General features: G+C 43.3%; 1 protein-coding gene across 2 annotated transcripts in view; it reads left to right on the top strand.

The window, feature by feature from the left end:
* SH2D4A (SH2 domain containing 4A) overlaps nucleotides 1-25,999 on the top strand; it is a 606,680-nt gene that overhangs the window by 411,160 nt on the left and 169,521 nt on the right. For both annotated transcript variants that reach the window (XM_086961815.1, XM_086961816.1), the window contains one exon: nucleotides 3,835-3,979. In XM_086961815.1, coding sequence (XP_086817941.1) covers nucleotides 3,835-3,979 — 145 coding nt within the window. The remainder of the gene's footprint in view (nucleotides 1-3,834; nucleotides 3,980-25,999) is intronic.

The following is a 25,999-nucleotide window of genomic DNA, read 5'->3' as shown; positions in this document are numbered from 1 at the left end:
TGGCACATGATGCTGAAATAAAGATGATGATGATGATGACTAGGGACTTACAGAGAGTACTTAAGTTAATGCCAATCAGGGAAAAATTTAACAGTTTTCGGGAAAGAGATCTTACAATGGGGACCTGGTTAGCAGGAACCTTGTTAGCAGGAACCCAGTGCCCTTCCAATTGAAATCACATAAAACACCAGGTAAAAAGTCGGGGTAACCCTGTTAAAAAGGGGACTTTCCTACAGGCCTCAATGAACACTTTGCTGTGATAAAGTCATCATCTTCCCAGCTTTCAGGAAGATGTAGAGCTGAATAAAAAAAAATATTTTTACCACACTTTTTGTATTTTTCGAAGGTGTACCCCATTTTTTCTATCTTTTTTGTGCCCTCAACCTACTTCCTGGTTGTGGTGGAAACCAGTATGAAACCCATGGGTGATCCAGGAAAGCTATAGATTTCTGAAAGGTAGACAGAATTCCAAATTCAGCAAGGGGTCATATGTGTAGATCTCCTAAGGCTTTCTCAAAGAAACTAGCTGTTGAAATGAAGAAAAGGAGAAGAAAAAAGAGCCATTTGTGACAGCGTTTTAATCTGTAACTTTTTGTCATGATGGCTAGTTTGCAAACGCAATATACCATTACTTGCGCTAGACCCTTCTAGTTGTGGGGATATATAGGGTTTGTAGTTTCTCCAAAAACTCATGGCAGCAGGAGCCAACAATTGAGCTGCATCAAACATTGGTTTTTCATTGTGTCCAGAGTGTAGACCAATTTATATGGTGAAATATGTAGGTTGAAAAATGGGTATCAAGGAAAACTATGTTTTTCTGAAATTGGCACCCGATATGGAGTTTACAAACAGTGCTTAATTGTACATCTCTGAATTTGGAGGTACTCATACTAGCATGTGATTGACAGGGTATTTTTCTAAATGTCTTCATTTGTAAGGAATAAATGCAGTGGAATCCAATTGCTAATAACAAATGTTCTACTTTTCTATGCTGCCAAATGCCTTCTGATAAAAATAGGACCACTAGCAACTGACCTAAATTGTGGTAAAACTTCCTGTCTGCCCCCGGGTTCTCCTTTTTTCGTGTTGAGATGTGTTGCAAACACCATAGTGCAAGACCCACACTACTTTGTTTTACCCGAAAGGCGTAATACCTGGTTCAAGGTGGAATTTCAACCCCCTGGGAAGCAGATTTGGGGGCAACCTCCCCAGTTGGGACAAATCTCCTATGTGCCCCCTGGGGGGCAGAAAGACATTACAGTAGGCAGTGACCTCCTGTTGTTTCTTTTGGCATCGTTTTGAATCCCTGGTGTTTAGTTGGCTTTCTACCCCGCAATGTGGTAGGGTTAAAAACTTCTATCCATGCCCCAGGGGGAAGGAAGTCTGATGGGATGCAGGGTGGGGGAGAATGTGGACCCTGCCCTGATGGGCTGTGCCCTTTCCACACAAATACTGCATAAATTCAGTCCCCAGTGTCTACCGGGCTTTCTGCCACCCAGGGATGCCGGAAATTGGGGGTAATTGTTCCCATCCGCTTCATGGGGCGAAATACTGTTCAGCCCTTTTTTGGGGTGGGGACAAGGCTATGCCTATGATGGGCACCCCATCCCTATTATTTAAAAAGAAAATGATCCTGGTGTCTAGGAGGCTTTCAGCCCCACCGGTGGGAAGATTGGGGGTAATGATCCTCATCTGCCCCATGGGGGGCAGAAAGACTGTCACCATATTTTGTTTGGCGGTGTGGCATGGCTATGCCCATGGTGGACAGCCCCTACCCTTATATTTTCAAGATAATAATAATTACTGGTGTATAGTAGTCTTTCTGCCTCACTGGGGGGGGGGGGGGGCAAGATTGGGGGAGTGGTAGAAAGACTGTTTGCCTTGTTATTTGGTTAGGGGCTTGACCAAGCCCATGGTGGGCAACTCCACCCCTATATTTTTATAATAATCCTTGGTGTCTAGTGAGCTTTTTGCCTGATGAGGTGAGATTAGGGATAGAAGTCCCATCCACTGCCCAGGGGTGTACAAAGACTGTCTGCCTTGCTATTAGGGTGGGGGTATGGTCATGCTTATGGCGGGCAGCCACTACCCCTATATATATATTTTTTTTAAATGTCCCTAATTTCTGGTGGGCAGATTTGGGGTAATAAGCCCCCATCTTCTCTGGGGTGAGCCATGGGCATGTCTATGAAGGGCCGCCTTGACCCCTATATATTTTTTAGTAAGCCATGGCATCTAGTGAGCTTACTGCCCCACCCCCAGTGGGAGGCAGATCAGGTGTAATTACCCCCATCCACCCCCTAGGGGCGGCAGAAGGTCTGATTTTGTAAGGGGAATAGGCACCCTTGCCCAAGCGGTTGCTCCCCCAAATTTCCTGGTGTCTAGTAGATGGATCTCTGCTTGGGGTCGTTCTCCTATGGTGATCCCCAACCAGGGAACCATCAGGCAAGGATATCATTGGAAAGGGGAGATTCTCCCACCCCAATCAGTGCTCAGGGGACTTAGATGTGCCACCAAGCACTGAGGCAGTGAAAGTAAAATGAGCCCATCACCTCGTTTTAATTTCACTTAAATAATGTCATTGTTAGACTAAACCAAAACAAAAATCTCAGGCTTCAAAGGAAGCTCTTACTGAGCAGCCCAAGGTTAAAACAAATAAAGGACTACCTTTTATGCCTCCCCGGTGTCTGCCAATGGCTGACAAGCACACCTGGGAGGTTGTGCAGGTGTTGACCACTGGCCAAAACTCACACTTAAGAGGTTAGTGGATTTCCACCAAACCACAACAAGAATGCTTTTTGATTTAATTTCCTATGTCCTTTGAATTTCCAATAAACAATATCCTTGAAAGAAGAACTGTGCGCACTTTCAAATTGATTTAACACCACCCTTATTCTGGCCTGCCTCCTTGTCTATGTGTTTTGACTACTGATAGCCTTCTTCAAAACAAACACTTCTGGGTCACATGAACTGTAAGTATTCAAATCACCCAAAAATCATGGAACATGAAAACTACACTAGTCTGGCCCCCTATAGGAGAACAGACTTTAGTGCCTGAATTTTTAAAAAAAAGTAATATTAAAAACTCTAACATTAAGGGGCCGATTACAATGCAGCCTGTAAAGGCTCCGACCGATGGTCAGAGGCTTCCTGGCCACATAGTAATGAGCTGCTCGGTTTAATGTCCGACCTTCTCCTTATGATGCTGACGGTCAGAAAATAAACTGGCCGGTCATTCCTGCTGGTTGACAACGGGCTCATGGAGCCTGTCAGCACAGTTGGAGCCTTTTCGTAATCCTAAACTGGCGGGCCTTTCCGCCCTTGGGATTACAATGCACGGTTTCCGATATGGTTTCCATGCCAGCCTGTCCGACATGGAAACTATGCTGGAACGCATGTATGGGGGCCCCCAGCAGGGCCCCCTTGTACCTGCGGCATCTGGTCGGAGGTTGATCCCTGCACCCCACGGCACGGCTTGCAGGGATGTAATACACCTCCCATTTCTCTATGTGAGCTTGTGTTACGGCTGGTTTCCGGCCTTAACACAAGCTCCCATTGAGAAATGAGAGTGTGCGACTGAACAGTGTTCATTTGCATGACCGGAGGTCGTCGGTTCCAGGACCGACATGATGGTCTGTCCGACATTGTGATAGGCCCCTATGTTTCAAAGGGAGCGACATTTATGTATTATATCTTACTATCACGTGTATCTCAGACATTACAGTTTATGTTCCAGAGCACCCTTGTGGATTATAGGAGACCATATCTTTTGTGAGATGGTTCTCCCTCTCTAAATGCAAGTAATGTAGTACATTTTCTTTTTGCTTTTTTCAGAAGGAACAGGTAAAGCTGAGGAAACACGAAGACACTACCAAAAGTCAGCAGGAACACAATAACCAGAATCATTACCAAAATTGTAAAGGCGTTCTGAGAGATGTGGACAATTTAGAAAAAGAAGACACAGAATGGCAGGAATCCTGTAAGTGCAGTCATTTTGATAGGGGCTTGCGCTTGCTGTGTCAGACAAAGAAGGCATTTTAAAAGCCTGTATGTCATGTTAGATGTAAATTAATCATGCCTGCTTACACCAGTCTCACCTGTCTATTTCAACTGGAAATGTGTCATATAGCTATTTTGTAGCAAGATGGCCTGTAAAACACTGCTTTGGCATAAATATGTATGTTTGTGAATTAATTGCCCAGTTCGATGAGATTGCGCTGGGCACATTCTAAGTAAAAATGCAGATGCCCTTCTTCTTAAGCATTCAGCATTCTTTGTGTAATCCCTGTGCCTACATTTAATTAATTTTGTAGTAGCTTGGTTTTACATGCCACTGACAGAATGCATTGATAGAAGCTGTAGGTGTCCAAATTAAGTCACTCGTAGGCGCCAACAACAATTTTACTGGCCAGGAAATTAAACCATCTAGTTTATGTCCTTTGGGCCACAAATCTCTGGGTCACTGCGCAGTGCACGTTAGTGAAAAGAAGGTGAAACACAATAGATCTGCTTAGATACATGTAGTGTTCGCAGATCGCACCGCTACTGACCGGGTGACTGGTGCTTCAAAAGACGCCCCGCCATTTATGTCACAACATTGGGTCAAGCCAAGACACCGATGCCACAGGGAATATCAATCAAACACCCTCTTCTTGGAGTTTATTTGAGAAGTTGCACCACTCTGTGATTCTACATTCCTCATTCACCAAATTAACACAAAGCATAACATAAGATACATCAAGGGAGGAAGAAAATGCCCATCAAACCAAATCTAAATAACACCTTGAAACCATTTAATGCGTATCATCCTTCTTCTTGGTGTCCCCTTTTGGTGAAACCCATAACCCAGTATATTCACTCAGTTACTTAATCCTTCTATCTTTTGAAGGGTGAGAGGCTCGCTCTCAGATGATATCGGTGACTCCCATCCCTTACCGCAAAGCAACTTCTGTATGTAGACATGCAGAAGTAAACAACAAATATACCAGTAAATAATGAAGAAAAACCTATGTCATTATAATATAACAATGTATTCTTCTTTTTATCTACATTATTTTTCTTCTTTTGCCTTCTCTTCTCCTACTGTTGGCAACCTTTAAACACAATAAAATGAAAAGAATCAAAATTTCTTATGAAGTGTCATTTTTGTCATATGTTTTTTAATTTTAATCAGTCAGTCAGTCAAAAAACCTTTATTATCGGTTAAAAACCATAAGAGGACGTGTATACAATAATTTCTGATAAAAACATACCATTATACAGCACTACTGAACACTCACAATGACAACAACCACTTCCTAAAATGAATTAAAATAGGATGATAAAAGCATAACAACGTCCTATAAAGATTAAAATAGATTAAAAATGGGGAGAAGATTCAGTTCCTGCGCGTGATAGTGTTAAGGTTACCTTCTGAATTAGAGAGATTACGCTGGCGCGGTTAGGGCCATTTGTCAATTTTTAATATTTGCGCCTCTTGTGCACCACATAGACAGAAGGTATCTCGAGGTTGCAAACACAATCAGGGGAGAGGTGTCATATTTCAATATTCTAAATACCTCCCTATAGTCCCTGAGGCCCCTGGACTTACATATTTGGACGATCCATTTAGCTCTGGCCCTAGAGTACAAAGGGCAGAAGAGCAGAACGTGCAGATCTGTCTCTTCACCACAATCACACCCAGGGCAAGCGCTCGGTATATGGAGAGCGTTCGACCACTTGTTTGTCACAATCCGCACTGGTAGTATTCCATGTCTAAATTGGACATATAACTTCTTTGCCAGTGAGGGCTGGATGTCGTCCAGGAATTTCTCGAACTGATAGATATCCTTAGCCTCCAAAAAAGTATTGGTCTGCCTACCCAGATAGTATAAGGTTCATTCGGTGTTGTTTAAGTGTATCAACCAACGACCTCTTAGAGGTCAGGGCGCAGGCTTCCTCAGGATGGAGACACATGTCTCCCCTGCCCAATGCGTTGCAGAGCTGCTTAACGTGTTCTAGCCATGGGATTTTTATCGCACCCCTTATGGTCAGAAAGTCCCTTAGGGCCTCCCTATAGCTTAGGAGCTCTGGAGTACACCAGAGTCGCCTCCAGTACAGCAAGGGGCGATTTGAGATGACTTTCTGTATGGGGGCCAAACCCAAATTTAGCCGTAGGGGAGTCACAGGTGTACTCTGGGGAAGTCTCATATAAGCGCCTCATGAAACTATTCTCAGTGGTGGTCAGCGAAGTGGCGCTGGCGTGGCCCATAGTTCTACTCCATAGAGCACCTCACCTCTTGCCTGAGGTTTATACATTTCCACTGGGGGCCCCAAAGATTTAAATGAGGACTCATTATAAACCTTGAGTATACCTCCAGACTATTGGGCCAGCTTCAAGTTTGCCTTAGCCATATGGGACCCCCATTCCATCCTATTGTTTAGTGTTACCCCTAGATAATCAAAGGTGGAGACTCTTTCCAACGCCAAACCCTCCAGATGCGGGTGGGGGCAGTTTGATGTTTTTGCATTAAAAACCATATACTTGGTTTTGGAAAGATTTATCTCCACATTCCTAGATTTACAAAAGGAACTAAACGCCTCCAATGTTCACTGTAACCCCATAGGCGATTTTGATAACAAGAGGGTGTCATCAGCGAACATCAGGGCTGGTATCTTGCGGGCTGCTAAACTTGGAGAATCTAGAACCTTCGCTCCCTTCAGATGTTCGATCAATCCATTGAGGAACAAGGAAAAGAGCGTGGGGGCCAGTACACACCCCTGCCTCACGCCCTTTTCCACCGGAAAGGGAGCAGAAAGTGCCCCATTCCTCCCATACCTCACCCTTGCGAAAGTGCCTTGATGGAGACGTTTAAACAATTGGCACAAATAAACAGGGGCTCCCAGCTCTAACGATGTCGCCCAGAGCTTGTCTCTCTGTACCTAGTCAAATGCGGATCGAAGATCCACAAAGATCAAGTAAAGACTACCAGCCCCCATGGTCACCGTCTTCCAGTACACCAGCTGGAGTCTGAACAGTTGATCGATTGTAGAGACCGTGGCACGAAATCCCGCTTGGAGAGAGGTTAGGATGTGGTGGTCATCCATCCAGCTCTGCAGCCTCGCTAGTAGGAGGCGGGCAAACAGTTTCTGGGAGACGTTGATGAGGCTAATGGGGCGGTAATTAGCCGGGTCGAGTGGGGAAGCCTTTTTATGGATGGGGATGATCTCTGCACCCAGCCATGTTAGGGGGATCTCCATGCCATATAAAATGGCATTAAAGTATAGCAAAATATGGGGAGCCCATACCTTCTGTTCACTCAAAAATAGATCTCCAGGGATCCTATCCAAACCGGGGGCCTTCCCGGAGGACAGGCTTCTAAGGGCCACCTGGATTTCGGGCAAACTGAAGGGTAGGAAGTCTGTATCGTTTGCAACCAATAACACTGTAGCAGATGAGCCCTCCAATGGTGTAACTAGGTCAGCTAGGGGTGCAGTGTCAGTGTGGGAAAAGAGAGGCTTAAAGTGAGCTATCCAGACCTCTTCGCTCAGGTTGGGAATTATGGCAGACGACCCCTCTGGCGGGCCTGATCTTACTAGGTTCCAGAAAGCACTGAAATCACGTCCATCCAGGGCTTCTTTTATGTTTTCCCATCTCAAAGCCTCCCATTCCGACTTAGACTCCTTGGTTATACTTTTATAGGTGAGTCTAGCCCCTCTAATACTCAACAGAGAGCCAGATTTCACCTCCCTAACTAGAGCACGCTTAGCAGCCCTACAGTTTTTGTTAAACCATTGTGCCTGTTTTTTTGCCCGTGTCTTCCTGTTGGCTGTGATGTAGAAATAATCTGCCAGGGTAGAAAAAAGGTTAGTGTGAATGTGCTCAAACTTCCGGAAATAGGAAAGATCGTAGTTATTAACTGGGAGTTCAAAGGCCTCTACTAGGGAGCTGGCAACATGTTGATAAAGCTCCGCTATTTTGTCAGGGGCTTACATAAGCTTGGCCCACAAAATTCGTCTGCCACTATAAATAAATTCGGATCGGCGAGAGTCTCCAATGTCCCCAGTTCAAGTTGTCCTAGGGTGTATTTTAGTTCTAGTGACAAAAGATTATGGTCACTATCTACCTTATGGATTACTGTGAAGGCCCTCGTTTGAGACCAGAATTCCACATTGATCATAATATAGTCAATAGTGGTGCTTTTCCCCACTCTGTTGTAGGTACTCTTTCCTGGGACATCAGGCAGAATTCTGCCGTTGCAGGCTCTAAGGGAATGGATTACTAGGAGCTTGTTGATCTGGATGGCCAAAGGAGTTAGACGCTTTACCGGGTACATGGCACACCCCTGGATGTGACAGGTGGAATCCTCATCTAGAGTGACATGCAGGGATCCCAGCCAGGGGTTCGAAGTGACAATTAAAATCACCCCCGATAATTCTCTGTGTCGGTGCTGGAGATGTGGAGAGGAGTTCATCAAGAGCCTCTAACGTAGATTGCACCGACCGGTAAGGAGTAGGGCGCAAATAGATGTTAAAAACCGCCACAGTTGAACCATCCAAATAATTGAGTACAATACAGAGGATGTCCGGGGAGTGGGAGTCTATTACTTTAACTGAGCACCCCAGGTGGGTGGCTACCCAAATACACAAACCCCCCGATGGTCTTACCCTAGGTCCCTGAACTGCCAGTGTATAAAATGTTGCGTATCCCACCCTTGAGGGGGCGGTCAACAACCAGGTCTCTTGGAACAAGCACAAGTCATACTTGTCGATCAGCTCACCCCATTCTGGATTAGATAGCTTAGGGGCAAGCCCTGCTACGTTCCAGGGCCCAATTAAAGATTTACAAGGTTCGGCCCATGCTGGACTAGCTGAGGTCGGTACAGGTACGTTGGAGGGGGAGGATCCTGAAAGGATGTCTAGCTCTACTCCATCACCTAGGGGGCGAGTGTTTAAATTTAAACTAGGTGAGGTCATTGAGGATCGATCATTCTTAGCTCTAGAAGACATGTAGGGAGGGCCCTCTTCAGCTTTCTCGCCCTCCGCTAGAGGACACCCTGCTATATTGGGAACTAGATCATTGGGCCCTGGATGGTGAGATAGTCAATCCACGTTATTTAGGGCACTGAAGCCATTGGCTACGGGTATATTATATTCTGCTTCATGTGTACCTTGGTGAAAATGAGTTGATACCAGCCCACCCGAGGCCAGAGCCCGTGAGTAGAAGTACCCCAGGGGGAGATGATTGATTGGACCCGGGTTGCGAGGAGCACCCCACTCGAGAATGTAATTGACCACTCCAGGATCCCTGAAATTAACAATCACACAATCCCCTCTGATATCTCTACGTTTAGTTCCCAGCCAGCTAACTCTTCTCGCAAATAGGATTTCCTCCTGGCCCGATCTCATTAGAGGTCTGTATCTATTCAGCCAGAAGATTATTTTGTTTTTCAACTCGGGGAATGTTTCCCCTCGCTCACCTGTCTACGATGGAACTCCAGTTAGAACCACCACGTACGGAGACGCCTCAGGTGGTAACTGGGGGCAGGGTGGAGGTTGTTGGGGGACATTTCCGGGGCCTATCCTAGCAGGATTTTGGTTGCTAGTGGCTTTTGGAGTAGGAGGGGGGTCTCGGTGAGTCAAACTAGCTGTATTAGGGTGCGCTCTAGGTGAAATAATAGGTCCGGGAACGGTGGTGTTAGGGGTACGTTTGCACAGATTTGTTGGAACCCCTCCCTGTGCCTGGTTGTCTAGTCGGGGACCTGTACTTGAGGTGTGACCTAGGGATACCTGCTTGGTGTTACATATTGCCGGATTCACGGTTATATTCCCAGTTGGAGAGGATTGCTGTTCGCCTCCTCCCCTTTTATTGTTTATCAAATAAACTACTTTATCAATTCTACTCATCAAAGCTTTAAAATGGGAATTAATAAGATGTTCCAATTGGGCTTGAAAATCCATTAATAGGTGTGTAGCCCACACCGGAGGTGCTAGGGTAGAGAAGAGGGGGCCTGGCTTATCCTCTCGGGGGATCTGGTGTAACTATAGTTTTCTTAGTTACTTTTTTGGGTTGTTTCTGCTTCTTGGATCTAGAGCGAGGCATTGGTGCTATTTTGATTACCTGGGGAACTAAAGGAGGAACAGGATAAATAGGGGAGCTAGCATCTGGCACATTCTGCGCACATGGAAGCTCAGCAAAAGAGGGCTCTAGCAATGAGTCAGGTGAATTGACAGTGGCTAGAGATACGTTCCCGATTGGTAATAGGGAGGGCATAGCAGGTGTGAGTGAAAGACTTCTTTCGGTATTCTCTATGGCCGAGGCAACCACCCATATAGTTTTTTGCAACATTTTGTCTATGGCTGTTAAACTTGGCACTGGGGTTGATGAGGCTGCTTTTTGCCTTGTGAAAGGGCGGGAAGTTGGGGGATTAGTTTTGCACTTGATACTCAACGTAGGGTGCTGGTAAATTATAATTACTAAGGCTCAAATTAGCAGTCCCATATAAAAGGAAAAGGGGAGAAAAATGAATAAAATATAAACTGTACGCTAAAAGATAATAGGGCCCCAGAGCACAATTTCGGTAGTCAATATGAAATGTTACTTTGGAGCCAAGCTTTAACTGACAACTGACGTAGTTTACCACACTACGAGGACTCCCAACCCGTCGGTGCTCATTCAACCAAGACAGACGGCCCGCCCTTTGCCCGGGCTTAGCCCGGTGCAAGCCCACGCGCGTCCCGCCTTGTGGGAGACGCGAGTTGTAAATAAGGGCTGCTGAAGGAGAGAGGGGCTTCAATGCACCTGGGAACGCCCTCTGTCTCCTGGGCGAATAGTCCTTCAGTCAAAGTGCCCCCACCGAGCCACGAAGCTTCTCCCGCGAAGCGGGAGGCGCAAGTTGTAAATCAGGGCTGCTGGAGAGGGAGGGGCTGCAATGCACCTGGGAACGCCCACTGTCTCCTGGGCGTAGAAGTCCCTCAGTGAAAGTGATCCCACCGAGCCATGAAGTGTCTCCCACGAAGCGGGAGGCGCGAGTTGTAAATAAGGGCTGCTGGAGGAGGGAGGGGCTGCAATGCATCTAGGAACGCCCGCCGTCTCCTGGGCGTAGAAGTCTTTCAGTCAAAGTGCCCCCACCGAGCCACGAAGCGTCTCCCGCTTCGCGGGAGGCGCAAGTTGTAAATAAGGGCTGCTGGAGGAGAGAGGGGCTGCAATGCACCTGGGAACGCCCACTGTCTCCTGGGCGTAGAAGTCCTTCAGTTAAAGTGCCCTCAGCGAGCCACGAAGTGTCCCCCGCGAAGCGGCAGGCGCGAGTTGTACATAAGGGCTGCTGGAAGAGGGAGGGGCTGCAATGCACCTGGGAATGCCCACCGTCTCCTGGGCGTAGAAGTCCTTCAGTCAAAGTGCCCCCACCCAGCCACGAAGCTTCTCCCGCAAAGCGGGAGGCGCAAGTTGTAAATAAGGGCTGCTGGAGAGGGAGGGGCTGCAATGCACCTGGGAACACCCACTGTCTCCTGGGCGTAGAAGTCCCTCAGTCAAAGTGCTCCCACCGAGCCATGAAGTGTCTCCCACGAAGCGGGAGGCGCGAGTTGTAAATAAGGGCTGCTGGAGGAAAGAGGGGCTGCAATGCCCCTGGGAACGCCCACTGTCTCCTGGGCGTAGAAGTCCCTCAGTCAAAGTGCTCCCACCGAGCCATGAAGTGTCTCCCACGAAGCGGGAGGCACGAGTTGTAAATAAGGGCTGCTGGAGGAGAGAGGGGCTGCAATGCACCTGGGAACGCCCACTGTCTCCTGGGCGTAGAAGTCCCTCAGTCAAAGTGCTCCCACCGAGCCACGAAGTGTCCCCCGCGAAGCGGCAGGTGCGAGTTGTAAATAAGGGCTGCTGGAAGAGGGAGGGGCTGCAATGCACCTGGGAACGCCCGCCGTCTCCTGGGTGTAGAAGTCCTTCAGTCAAAGTGCCCCCACCAAGCCACGAAGCGTCTCCTAACAGTTATAACGCCTTGGCCATTATAGATTTCTCATGCATTGCTCATGCCTTTCACCAAACAGCAGCCCCACAAACTTAGCCGATTTAAGTGCTTGTTTTTAATGGCATTGATTACCAAGGATAGTAATCCAGTGGGGTCGCTCCCCCACCACTTATTCGTACGCTGAGCATGCACTGAGTCTTCCCCTGCCTGGGGGCATAATAGCACCGGTTCGTTGTCAACTGTAGTCACTAACCGGAGCCTTGTCTCCCGGTCCCAGTTTTCTGTGCCTCCAGCGTCTGTCGCCCCGGCACAGTCAAAGAAAACAGCCTCTCTGACGGCATTCACCTCTCCGCCGACCACAGGGAGCCCCTCCTCTCGGACACTGGAATCAGACTCAGCCGCGAGCTCCGCAATGCGTATGCCGCCCACACCAATGGCCGGCCGGCTCAGGTAAGCTTACTGCCTGCTACCAATTAAGTGCTGGTGATTTCAGGAACAGCCCTCTCCTGCATAGTTGAAAATGTCAATAAACAATCTTTAGTACATTTACAATTTACAGTTTGAAAAACACATCTGTGCACATTTTACGTAATTGACCTTATATAACCAGAATAACTGGTCTTTTTGTAAAGTACTTTGAACAGGTCCAACCTTGTAAATCTAGGTACTTACACATGTAATGTGACTTCATTATGGTGAAGGACAAGTCTCTGTGTAAACAACTGTGTTCAAGACTAATTCTCTACATAGCAGTAGCTTGCCCTACTTAGGGGCTAACCTCTCTGTAAAAAAAGTGTGTACAGGATGAAGACTGTGGTTAATATGAGATTACACACATAATGGAGTTTCAGTGTGGTGGTGGACTCGCCTCTGTTTAAAGACCTTAGTACGGAGTACACGGTCTAGTCTTAAAGAAGTAGAGTGCTAAACATGTAATGAGAATTGTGTGTGGTAAGGGACTGGCCGGTTTCTGAAATGGTCTATACTGGGGTGAAGACTGTAAATAGTAAGGGCTTACCTATATAATGGAATTTGATGTTGGTGAATAAATAGTCTCTGGGTGAACAGGTATGCACAGGAAAAAGCCAATGTGTAATAGCGACTTGTGAACGTAATATACTTAGGATGCATTAAAGGACTGAGATTTTAAAAAGGTCTGTTTTACAAGTTTAGTAATAGTTATTATATGAAGACAGTGAAAATAATTAAAGATTTTTTTTGTGTTCTCGGATCATGCGATCACACTTGGTGGATTCTCATTCCAAGATTAAGAAGCCAGACTAAAAATTTGAATGAACAGCTTATGGACATCACAATCAGTCACACATCCTTTTCACTATAATTGTTTTACATTTCTGTGTACTAAAAACAGCTCTTTTATGAAGAGACTGTGCCTTAAAACAAAATTAAACAGTAACTCAACATTTAAATGAAGGTAGTTCAAAACCTAATTGGGTAATCACCTGTGCTTTACAACATGTTTCACTGTATACCTAAATCTAAAATACCGAACTCGGCATTTAATCAAACCAGATAAAGAAGATAGCAATTCAGTAGTTTCCATGGTAATCTGTACTTGACTGTAAAATAATTGTCATTCCATTCATTCCATTTGAATGTAGGAACCTGATCTAATATTCTTGACCTCATGGAAAATGATGGCAACAGTACTGTATGTTTTTTCAGATGGTGATATTTCACATGCTTTAAAGTTATAGATTAAGGTATTTATTTTACTGCCATCTACTCCTCACCTTTGTAGCATTAAAATGGCAGATTTGCTCTTTCAGCCTACAACAAAGTTGAGAGGAATTCTTCTTACCAGTCTGGACATGAATTGTTTATTTATTGATCTTTCAAATGGCACTGATTTGTAATCTGGTATTGTTAAATACACAAATCACTCTGTGTGAATGTGAGTAGTTGATAAATGGTAAACATAATCACAATCATGATGCCAGGAATAGCTGATTCCAAAAAAAACTTTACTGGCATACACTCATTTTCAAAAATACCTAGTACCACCATTAAAATATCCTGAAAGTCTTTTTAAAGTAAACCGTGTTACAACAGTACAAATGTTCAGACAGTGATGTTTACCTGTCACAAAATAACATTTTAGTTTGTCAGAACACACTAAACTCAGTAGAGTTGAAAGTCCTCTGCATAATTGTTTGTCTGTGTTTTATTCAATTTTCTGTGTTACTGTAGGTAACTGAAATAGAACATTTACAACTACACTGCAGTAACTAGTTACTCCATAAAACATTTGAAAACTACCATATCCTGTACATCTACCATTTTTTACTTTTTCTTTACTTCCTGTTTCACTCCTTTTGTGCATTATATTTCTTCAGCGTTTTTAGAAAACGTATGCTTTGCTCGGATGATTGCGTATATCATAGGTTCAAAATTGGCCTAGATGCGGAGTATACAGAATCCTCAATCAATTGTACTCTTTAATGCATGTTGTTCTCTAATGCATGAGTTGTCTGCATTTACTTTCTTCCATCAAATTCTACAAAGTACAGACCTGAAAATTACCTAACATGTGACAGTGTCACATAAAACATAGCCTCTCTTTTGGGCCTACATTTAGCAGTGCTACATCCACACTTAATCATTGAGCTCTATGGATGGTAACAAAATAGGCTAAACACTGGGAAAACTGTTCTCTAAGCACATACAAATCTTTACCTAACAGGAACCTGGCACTACATAACACAACATAACATGTATATTTGTAAAGCGCACATTCACCCCATCAACTGGGCATCTTGGCGCTGGAATAACAGATGTATACTGTTACCCAACTCAATAGTTCTCATTTTATTGAGCTCAAATGGATGAAAGGCTGAGTAGACCCGTCTGGATTTTACCCTGTGACCATGAGGTCAAACACAGGCCCCTGCAGTGGATTCATTAGTCCACCGAGCCACCTAAACCTACCTACTTGTTTTAGCTCCTTAAAATTGTCATATCTTATTAAAATATACAAAATTTCAGTTTTATAGGGATATTTGATGAAGTCTATCACATTTCCCATAACTCCACTGACTAAGACCTCCTCAACGTTCAAACTACAACGTAGGCTGATTCTAAAAGTTTTGCAGAAGCTTAGATTTTTCTTGAAACCAGATTTCTGTGACATATTTTTCAGGTATTTCAAGTGTATTTACCACTGTTTGATATAGTAATAAATTTAACCCTTGATGCTCCGTCCTGTTTTTTAAGGGAATATTAATCATTTCTTGTTGCTCCAACAACAGCTTTTCAGTATTTAATTGTGAACACTAATCCAATGTTGGCTTGAGGCCCAGAATCTGTTTGCAAGAATTGAGGAGCTTCTGCATTACAGCTGTCCCAGATTTCTTGTGTGGGAAAAGACTAGTTAAATTGTGACTTTCAGGAGCTAATTTAGCTTTTTCAAACAGTATTCCTATTCTAATATCTTTCAATATATTTCCATACTCCACAACTGAAGTCTGTCTTATATTTCGAGTTAATTCTTTATATTGCAAATGTAACCAAATGTTAATATTTCCAATTCTTCCTTATGAATTTCTGGTCTGTTCGTGTAGCCATTTGTTAAAAATTGGCTGACATTTGACAGGTGTCAGCTGAAGTAGAACGCCAAGGACTATAACATGTTTGTGTCAAAAAGACTGTGATAATCAGTTGTAAGAAGTTCTTGCATTCTCATATGAGCAAAGGGTAGCAATAAGTTTGAACCCATTCTAACATTGTCAATGATTAAAGCCTTCAGTTTCCATAGAGCCCTTAACACTTCATGACAAACATCACCAGATAAATTAAGGTAGTCCAACTTGTTGTGATGCTTCACTGTCCACATCATAAGTCAATGTAAAGTTATACCTTTTATGTTGTGTGCAGTTTGTCCAGTGGGTGGTGCCAAAACACAAAAAAGATTGGAATATTTTTATGGGCATATGCAGTGAGCACTTTTATCAGCACATTTTTCCTGGTACCTGCCCATACCTTGAGAACTGTCTTTGGCAGTCTCAGATTCTATTATCTCCTCTTACTGAAGTTCATCATTCAGTATTTTGAGATAGGTAGAACACACTGGACACTTTATTTGGTCTTTAACTGCATTGAAAGCCTCCTCAAAACAGTCATATTGACCTAACAGTTCATTCCTAGTATTCAAGGTTAAAAATGTTGAAAAAAGCCATGTAAAATAACTCTCTTTTGTCTGCAGCTTGGCAGCTGAATTAACAGTGGTTGATAAGACTTGGGTTATTGTATCTGACCAAACATCTAATCGTTTAAGCTCCTATACATGAAAGATATTGAAATCACTGCAGAGGACGATGAATCCTGGGCTATTCTTCAGTTGAAGCTTCATCCAATCAAACGATAGACTTAAGCCCCCCTTAAGTTGGAAGCTCTTTCTCTTGAAATGGGGATTAGGGCTACTAATGGCTGCACTAAATCTGATACTAAGAGGGCATACACTTTTAGCAATCATTTGTCCAAAAGCTGAATTGATTACATCCTTGTTGACCTAAGATTTTGGTCTTGAGTAGATGACAGGGTACTACAGGAAAGAGTGGAAAGTGACCACAACCCTGTGTGCCTCACGTTGCTTGCTTTGTTTGATAAGTATTTAATAGATGCTGCATTGTCATCTAGTACTCACAATGTTGTACATACACCTATATGATAAACGTCGCCTTTAATGTCGTCAGATTATCATGAAGCCAGAAATCTGTTCAAACATCAACGAAGATGTTCAGGCAACACTCAGTACTACTGTAAAAAGCAGGGTAAAGGAGGGTGGTGACCTAAATTTTAGAGAGTTGCATAAAGGGTTCTTCAAGACGATGGCAGCTTATTTTTTTAATCTCCCCAACTACCATGAAAAAGCCACTCCGAACAAAAGGCAATGAAAGGTTTACCAGAGAGTGCAGGCATCTGAGGCACACTCTGGCTAGGGCAATCAAGTTGAAAAATCCATCTAGGATTGCAGCCATTAGAATGGAATATAAGCATAGCATGTTGAATGCCAAGAACGAGTGGGAAAATAATAGATGGCCGGAGTTAGTTCAAGCAGGTTCATCTAGAGACTATTTGCGTTTCTTGAAACTGGTTGCCAGTGGCGTGAACCCATGGGGGCCAAAACCGCAAAACCATGTTCCACCCCCTGAATACTTTTCCCATTTTGCTGCCCTATACCATGAATAGATAGCTCCTACTACTGAGTGCATCTTGTTGTATAGTTGCCTCCAGAATTTTATTTTCCCCCAGTTCACTAGAAAGGATGCACTAGATTCATGGTCCACATTTGCAAGAGGAAGTGCCCTAGGCCCAGGTGGTCTACCTTTTGATTTGTTTGTACAATATAGTGATGCTTGGTCTGACTACATAGTAGCTATACTGAATGCAAGTGCGCTGGGAGCACCCATTCCTGAATCTTGGCATGGTGCAGAAGTTATACTGGTATACAAAAAGGGTGACAAGTATTTACCTGTTAATTATAGGCCCATCAGACGTATTGACTGTGTATGGTTCTGGCAAAAAATCCAAATGTGGATATCAGACTATGATATTATTATCTCACTTCAGGCCAGATTTAGAATTAAAAATTCTATGATAGACCAGGTCTTCCGGTTTGTTAACATTTTTTGGAAGACTGTTTCAATTGGCAGGGACAAATTGTTTGTTGCCTTTCTCGATCTAAAATCTGTCTTTGACCAGGTCCTGCATTCAAGGCTGCGGCATGTTCTGAAGGTGGTGGGTTTGCCTCACAATATTTTGTCCCAAGTGATAAGGCTACATGAGAATAACTGCTCGGATCAGATGCTGGTCAAAAGGCCAACTGACCAACAAGATCCCAGTGTTGAAAGGTACTCAATAAGGGTGTGTACTGATCCTCACCCTCTTTATTTTGTGCCCAGCGGATGTTCCTGTTCTTGCTAATACTAAGATCCCTATACTGGTTTTTGAAGATGACACTTTTAATTAAAAATTAACTCAGAGTGTTCTGAAAACACTTCTCAACAAATCAGCTGCCTTTTATCAGGATCATAACTTAGAAATCAGTGCAGCCCCCAAAAAAGTATGGTGTTCAGCAGCCATAAAAAGGTAAAGGAAAAGTTGTTGTTCAGGGACAAGGCCATAGAGAGGGTTGATTTGTTTGACAACTGAGGCATCAAACTGTTGGCTAATATGTCATGCTGTCCAAATAGTGCTTGTTTGAAGGATAGGGAGACTATTGGAGCCATGTTTAAATAACATTGGGCATCTTTTACCAAGCCAACAGTGCCAGTTCTACAGGTGTATGAGGCCAAGGTCCTTGGCGCAGCACAATATGGCTATGAGCTGTGAGGCTTTAGTGATGTCTCTGTGTTGGAGCAATCAGAAAACAGTTTCTTGAGATCATTGGCCTCCCCTTCGTCTACTACACCATAGCACCCTCTATTTTAAGACATGGGAGTCCAAAACCTTTAAAGTACCCCTATGGCTCTGCTATTTTTGCGAAGATTAGGGGCTACCCCCGATTTGGCCCAGTATGCTGTAGCCTTACAAGACATCATTAGGATAGATAGATTTCCCAAAATCCCCTGGTTGACCTCAACCAAAAAATTTTTGGTTTCTTTAGGCCTTGGAGATATTTGGTATTGTCCTACAAACATATCTGTGCATGTGTGGCAATTAACCACCAAACCAGTTTTGTTGTTCTTGAAAAGTTAGAGGTATTTCCGAATCTTGGGGAACCCTGTAACGCACAGGTAGATCTACCACTGTATATTAATCAAACTGCCCTGAGGCAGCATCAATAAGCTTGAGCTCCACCCAGGAGTAGAAAGTCTCGAAGGCATTAGCTAAATGTGCAGCTATTACAAAAGTAACTATCCTCCCGTCATCTGGGACACCTCAAACTGTGGGGTGTTGAGTAACTGCCTCCCTGAAAACAGGCCCTATAAGGATAGGTGATGACAAGATGAATGGATTCAATCTGAAATTGGAATCAAAGAATTGGAAACCCCACCGAATGGAGAATAACCTTTTATTGGTCAAGCTTGACAAACCTACAGAAATAGGTCCTCCCTTGTACCCAATAAGAGGTAACCAGGATTACTTCAGACGTCTCCGTAATGACGTGATAATGGTTCATTTATGTGTTATAAATGTAAACTGCTCAAGGCATAGCCGTAAGATACGAGTCCCAAGTTGGGCGCCAACAAGGTGTGCTTTCCCACCCACGGGTGACAGAGGTGAACTTGGTTCAATGCACCGGTGATGAATGTGAAAGATAAGCTACTATAGCCTCACAAGACACTATTCAATGTGTAATTGGCATAGAAGTGTTGCTTTTGGGTTAGTAACAATCCCATAAAAGGATCAAGGGTACTGTGGGAACAGCAATAACCTTATTTCTTTATTCACATTATCACACACACTGTACTGTGAAGAAGAAACACTTTTAAGTTAAAAAGTATTTATTACTACAGGAACAATCTGTTTCTCAGTAATTCTAAAATGAGTACACAGAATATTATAAAAACAGCTATGACTAGTTATAAATAATGGGAACAAAATATGTCAATTAAAATGTTATCTAGAACCTAACACCCTAATGCCTACTTCTATGCACTATACTATGAGAGCTTGAAAGGCAGTGGAACTTGCAATCCAGAGTTTCTTAGGGAGAAGAGAAACGCTGCACACCTTGTTGACAGCAAAGGCTGTCTTTATCAGCGGAGGCAAGAAGACAGTGATTCCCATGAAGGGCAAACACCCACTGTGATAGCAGTCAGTCGGTCTTCCTTCGGGACTTGGCTTTATCAGCTTCAGACTTCAGGCCAGATGTGTAATCTGCGAAGTGTGCTGGAAGCAGGTGAGTCCATATCTGGCAGAATCTTGGGCGATAAGCTGGGCAAAGGACTTCTCCTGACAAGTGGTCAAGTGGCAGACGATATATTTTAAATCCTATCAGAAATTGGAATTTCTGAGATAGGTTTAGAAACAATCTGCAGTTAGGGGGGGTTAGGAGCTACTAAAAACCCAGACATCACCAACCTATATTTATTTTAATTCCTGACCAGGAAATCCAGGAATAAATTATACAGGAGGATATTCCTGACCCAGTTTTAGATTCTATGTTCTGCACACATATTTCTATTTTAGATCCCTACAATTTAATCTTTGTATTGTCTTCCCACTCCAATTTGCTCCTCCTGTGCCGTTGGTCAGTGCGGGGGTGTTGTTTAACAAGCCCTATGATGAAGCATGCCATAAACTGTGGCTGAAGGCAGATTTATGATCCAAAGTATGTGCCACCAAGTACAACAGCATGTGTCAGAATACTCCTTCTTCTCTTTTATGTGTGTGGATAATTGTACAACAGGTCGATGTAGGCTTTTACCCTCTTCCTCCTTAGTTGTGTGTGATTTATAAGTTTAGGAATGACTGACATAGATTGTGTGCATTAAGGTATGAGTCTTAGGTGTTTGCTTATAAACATATACGATAAAAGGACGTCAGAGTAGACTACATTATTTTGGTTATATGTCTGTATATGTTCTTATTTGACCTTCACATGGTGCTAAGTAGACATTTGACCCAGACAAATATTGCATTAGATGTGGTATCTGTGTCATTAATTGAAGATTTTAATGATATCACAGTTCCCAGGAAGATAAGGTGTGGTGACATCTGTGTTAAAAGGCAGACATGGCAATGAATCTACATAATCAGGAAATGTGTTGGCTTCCTTTGTGTAAGTAAGGGGAAATTGTGGTATCCATGAACTAAGATGTGGATTTGAGACTACATATGCTGAAGTCTGACTTTAGGGCTTTTATGTATTCTAAACTAGAGCTGTGTTTCTGGGCAGTTCTGATAGATATGGGAATGTTATGTCTGAGTGCTTAGAAAGAAACAATAGCACTTTCTTTTTGCTTTTGTACACTTCTAAGGCGCCAGTCTGATGGTGCTCTGGCTACGGGCATGCTGAGAGTCACCAGGGATGGTGAGCTTGTCTGCAAGATAAGTGTGAGCAGTGCTTGCAATAGTTTTGTAAATGATGAAGCTTTTCTTGAAGATGATGCCTGAGGCAATAGAGTTCCAATGGAATAGAGGGGATGTGATCTTCTCAGACCATTAATGAGACTTTCAGCAGCCTGTAGGTTGTTCATACTGTGTTAAAAAGAATTAAAAAGATTTTGCACAAACTGTTAGCCAAGTAACAGCTATGGGCCCTTTTAGATCCACAAAACTCACAAATGGCTGGTATGTTTCTTTGAGAAAAGTGTCAACCCTAGTTTGAACCCAAAAGTCTGCTACAAAATGTTAGTGCAAACATGCAGTTAACAAATCTTGCCACAAATTTTCACTGCACCTATGAAATATATGTACTCTGGTCCCTAGACAGAAAGGGATACACAGCCATATGCAAAGTAGCAAGATCTGCAAGATGTCTACAGACCCTATTTCATTGCAACAAAGGGGTGGCACTTTTAATCTTCCCATGTCCCTAGCAATTTCAATGTATTACTAATGATTAGTCAATTTTGTACTATTATTCCGTTCTCTTTGCTGCAGCTTTGATTACGTTAATATTTCGAACGTATTATGTCAGTGTGAATATATGTAGACGTACAAACCATGTGTTCTCTATTCAGTAATTATTATGCACTGTTTGCACAATGAACGCCTTTTACTATGAAAACACTCTCTCCATTTGCATCATCTCAGTCTATAGAGCAGGTTTCTCCAACGAGTATCTTGAGCTAATGGTAGCTCTTCAGTTATCTGTATGTAGCTTTTCTGTGTGAAGCTCAGTCTCCAAAGTTAAAATCTTTTGCTTGGCTGAATTATCATATGTATACCAACATTGAAAAGTGTGTATTTGAGATTTAAAAAAAGTGTGTATTTTCAGAATTCACAATGTGATGTTTGGGAAAAATGGTTGAATTTTCAAAATATATTTAAAGCTGATATTTGAATGATAAATTGAGGTGTTGAGGAGATTTATTGCTAATATTACTCTGGTGCCAGGGGCATTACAGCTATGACTGTTATGTATTACCCATGTAATCATATTCCATGCTGACAAAGCCTTTTTTTACATTACGGCTGGCAACTGTGCCTGGTGCACTAAGGTGCTCACTCCATGTAATCCTGCATATGGTGGCTACTAATTTAAGGTGGTGTCTTTAATGCCACTAATAATATTAGTAGCTTAGTATGATTTTCATTTAACATAAGTAGCTCTTATTAAAAAAAAAAAAATTGGCAACCCTTGCTGTATTGCATCTCCTCAACCAGGTACTCTTCTATAACTAAGCTGAAAAGTTGTTAGGATAATGCCAATATGGTAAGCAATACACTGGTGCAGTTATAATGAAATTTAAGATCTGAGACCCCTATCATAGCCCTAACATATGGCAATATTAGCAAATATATCTAATGTAGAAATCTTGTGCATTTTTCAAGCTAACATCAGGAACTATAATTGAAATAATGAGTCCAAAAAAGTTATCAAGAGCGCAAAATTGGCAGATGAAAGCGGGGAGAGAAGCACGAAAACAGAAAGCTTCGAAAAGCCTTGTGAAATTTTTACGACTTTGTAATCCATCCAAATGAAGATGTGATGAAAGGATCAGGGTCCATGTTTGAGCCTCTGTAGTGTCAAGAGTCTATGTGTGCCAGGACCCTTGCAGGTCTGGGTGGACTTAATAGGGAAAGTATGTATCTTGCTGGGAGGTGTTAAGGTGTGGTTTTTAACGGTTATAACGTAACCAGAGAGCAGAGCGTGATTGTATGTTGAGGAATAAAGATGTACAATCCTGAGCTCTGTGTGTGGAGTATTCATTTGCATGCCCTTGGGCTGAGACGAGTGCGAGATCTGTGTCCTGAAGAAGCAAGACTGCTTCCCCTGGAAGTTTGCAACTTTATGGCATGACGACCCTGCCATCTCCTGGACAGCATATACACTCAAAGGCAGTAGAAAAGAGCAGGAAGTGCAATGCGGCTGTGTTTCTGAAACCAACAGGACAGCAAAGAAGCAGAATATTGGTGCCAGATGGACTATATGGATTGAGACATGCAATCACTTCATAGATGCCCTAGAAGAAGTAGATGATAAGAAAATCATTAAGTATCTTCAGAACCTTGCTGGTAATGAAGTGAAAGAAGCGATAAAGAAAATACCACATGGTGATGCAGTACATTACCACCAATTCAAAGAAACATTTGGAGCCAAGTTCAGTCCGATGCCGAACTTCGACCACGAAAGGTACATTTTCAATCAAGCATGACTGCAACGATGGATGAGTTTGTAGAAAGACCTGTAGTTCTTATCAAATACTATACGTTTTGTGAATTCAATGATGAAGAATCCATACGTCTCTGAGTTATCGATAGCTGTCTTTCAGACTTCTTCTGATAATGCATGTTCAGAGAGACGCTCAGCTTAGAGAAAATACTAATAGCCCCCAGCACGAAAGAATGAGCGCATCAACAGGCCACTGACATGGAAGCTGGTACAGCAAACAGTGAATCAGTGTTGGCCATGAAGAATAGGAACAAACACCGAGCAGATGCATGCAAGTCGCTGTCTACAAAGAAGAAAAGATTATGTTTCCGATATGGGTTTTCATTTCCACATGAAGACAAATACCATAGGCCAAACATGCAAATGTTGCGGTAAGAAGAACCACTTCATAACGGTTTGTAAATTGAAGGAGAAACGAAATATGTCACAGCGAGAAGAGAAAATGGACACCAGAAAGTTCCAGAAGCATACTTGGCACACCCTCAAAGCAAAAAAGCGACATCAGTTACATCAAGTAGAAACTAGGCAAACTTTTTTTAAATTTTATTTATTGATTGGCTTGCAGCAATAATGCATAAGCCCCATTGGGGGGCCAGAAAAATCAGCGTTGACAAAGATCTATACAAGCCATTTTATAAAGAGAAAACATTGCAGCAATCAGTAATAATACAAAAAGTAGAACACAAACTTTGAAAAAACAGGAGGCCCCCCTACTCCCGGCAATTAGGTGATGGTACATCGTACAGTTGTCGATTTCCAATCATTATAGACACCTATATAAGAAAGCATATAGAAATAGTTATCGTTTCATGGATTATTAGCAGACCACACAAAAGGGGTGCAAATCAGGGTGAGTCAATAAGTACACCTTCAGTGGGGCCCAGAAATCCTTGGGTTGTGATGTTTTAGGAAGATCCTCAGCGTCGGCTTCCAACTGTTCCCTACAGTAACTTAAATCTCAGATCTATTTCTGGACCGTGGGAATGCTCTTTGCACCCCAACACTGCACTACAGCTCGCTTGGCCAATAAAGTCGAGACAGCGACCAATTGCCGGTTGCAAGGTTTCAGATACTTCACGTTACCCAGCAGGCATACTTCTGGTACACATCTCAGGCGTTCCAACACTACATCCGAAAGCACAGTCGTAACCTTAACCCAGAATGCAGCTATCCCTGCACACTGCCACACTAGGTGCATAAAGTCCGCGTCGGCCTGCCCGCACATCACACAACATATTGTGTCCAGCAGCCCAAATTTCCACAGTTGCATTGGAGTATAATATAACTGGTGCAGAAATGTTAAATGCATTATGCGGAGCTTATAGTTTGCCGTCAGGGGCCCAGTTAATGCACAGCAGAATTTCTAATGGTCGGACGATAAGGTAGCCCCCCTGCGGTGCATTCTATTTGAGATATGAAGGGTGCTCCTCCGGCTCTCTCTCATACAGTGCTGCATTATATAACTTAGTAATCAGACCCTGATGCTCTTCTCCAGCTAGCACCGCCTGCAGGGCTCGCAATGTCTGTGGCTCAGCTGGATTGTTAGGATAAATAGCTCTGACCGCTTGTCGCACCGTTACATATGTAGATCCTAGCATCAAGCCAGAAGTCCGACCCGCCTGTATGTCTGGCAATGAGTGGAACTGGCCCTGTTTGTACAGGTCACCCATATGCGTAACCCCGACAGCCTGCAGCACTACTAGAGCGTAGTGAGAAACTAGACAAAGTTGATTGTCATCAAGTTTCTCCTACAGAGGCTAATCCACAGCATTATCAAGCACCAGTTAAGGAGATGGAAGTGCGCTGATGGCATCAACCAATCAACGACAGGCACATGTAGGTCTGGCTGCTAGCAAAATAAAATGCCAAAGGCAAACCACCAAACAAAACAACAAAACTCATTTGGACATTGCCCCAAGATTACAATACAGTTCAACGGTTGCTCCATAACCTTTATTGTAGATAGTGGTGCATTGATTAACATCATGCCAGTCGAAAAGGTAAAGAGCCTCTCTCCTGTGGCATGCCTCAACTTGTCAAAGTGTACATGCAGGCCACTTCTAAACCTTTGCAGACTTGAGGGCCATTCACAGCGACTTTAAAACACAAAGAAGTATCAGTGCAAGCTTCAACTCATGTTCTTCAAGGAGCTTCGCCCAGTGCTTGCCTACTCAGCTTTTCCACCTCTGCTGATATGGGACTGATATCTATCAAGTACAACCTCCACACTCAGTCTGAAGTTGTGAGACAGTTCCCGTTGTTATTTGATGGGTTGGGAAGGCTCAAAACAAGGAAAGTCCTAGTTCACACAATGAGAACATTCACCTGGTTGCCCAGCGGCACAACAGAATAGTTTTTCACTTGACATCATTGAGCACTCCACTGGTCCTATGCCTTCTATATCACCTATAGTGGTTGTGCCAAAAAAGGACAGTGAGTATGGCATGCGCATCTGTGTTGATGTACACCAGGACAACAAAGCAATCGAGAGAGAAAGAAATCCCATTCCACACATAGCAGACATGATCATGCAACTGAATGGTGCCAAAGCGTTCTCCTGTCTTGACCTGGGCAAGGGATATCATCAAGTCAATTGGAGAATGGCAGGTACATCATTGCTTTTTCAAATCATGTTGGTTTGTTCAGGTACAAAAGGTTGAGTTTTAGAGTGTCATCAGCATCGAATATCTCAACCTGTGACAAATGCTTTTAACTCCAGTAATAATATACTGTTATTTAGAGCAAAACAAAA

The sequence above is a fragment of the Lissotriton vulgaris genome, chromosome 3_1 (genome assembly GCF_964263255.1).
Source record: "Lissotriton vulgaris chromosome 3_1, aLisVul1.2, whole genome shotgun sequence".
NCBI classification, from domain to species: domain Eukaryota; kingdom Metazoa; phylum Chordata; class Amphibia; order Caudata; family Salamandridae; genus Lissotriton; species Lissotriton vulgaris.
The sequence above is the reverse complement of the archived record's forward strand: the minus strand, read 5'-3'. Positions and strand labels throughout refer to the sequence as shown.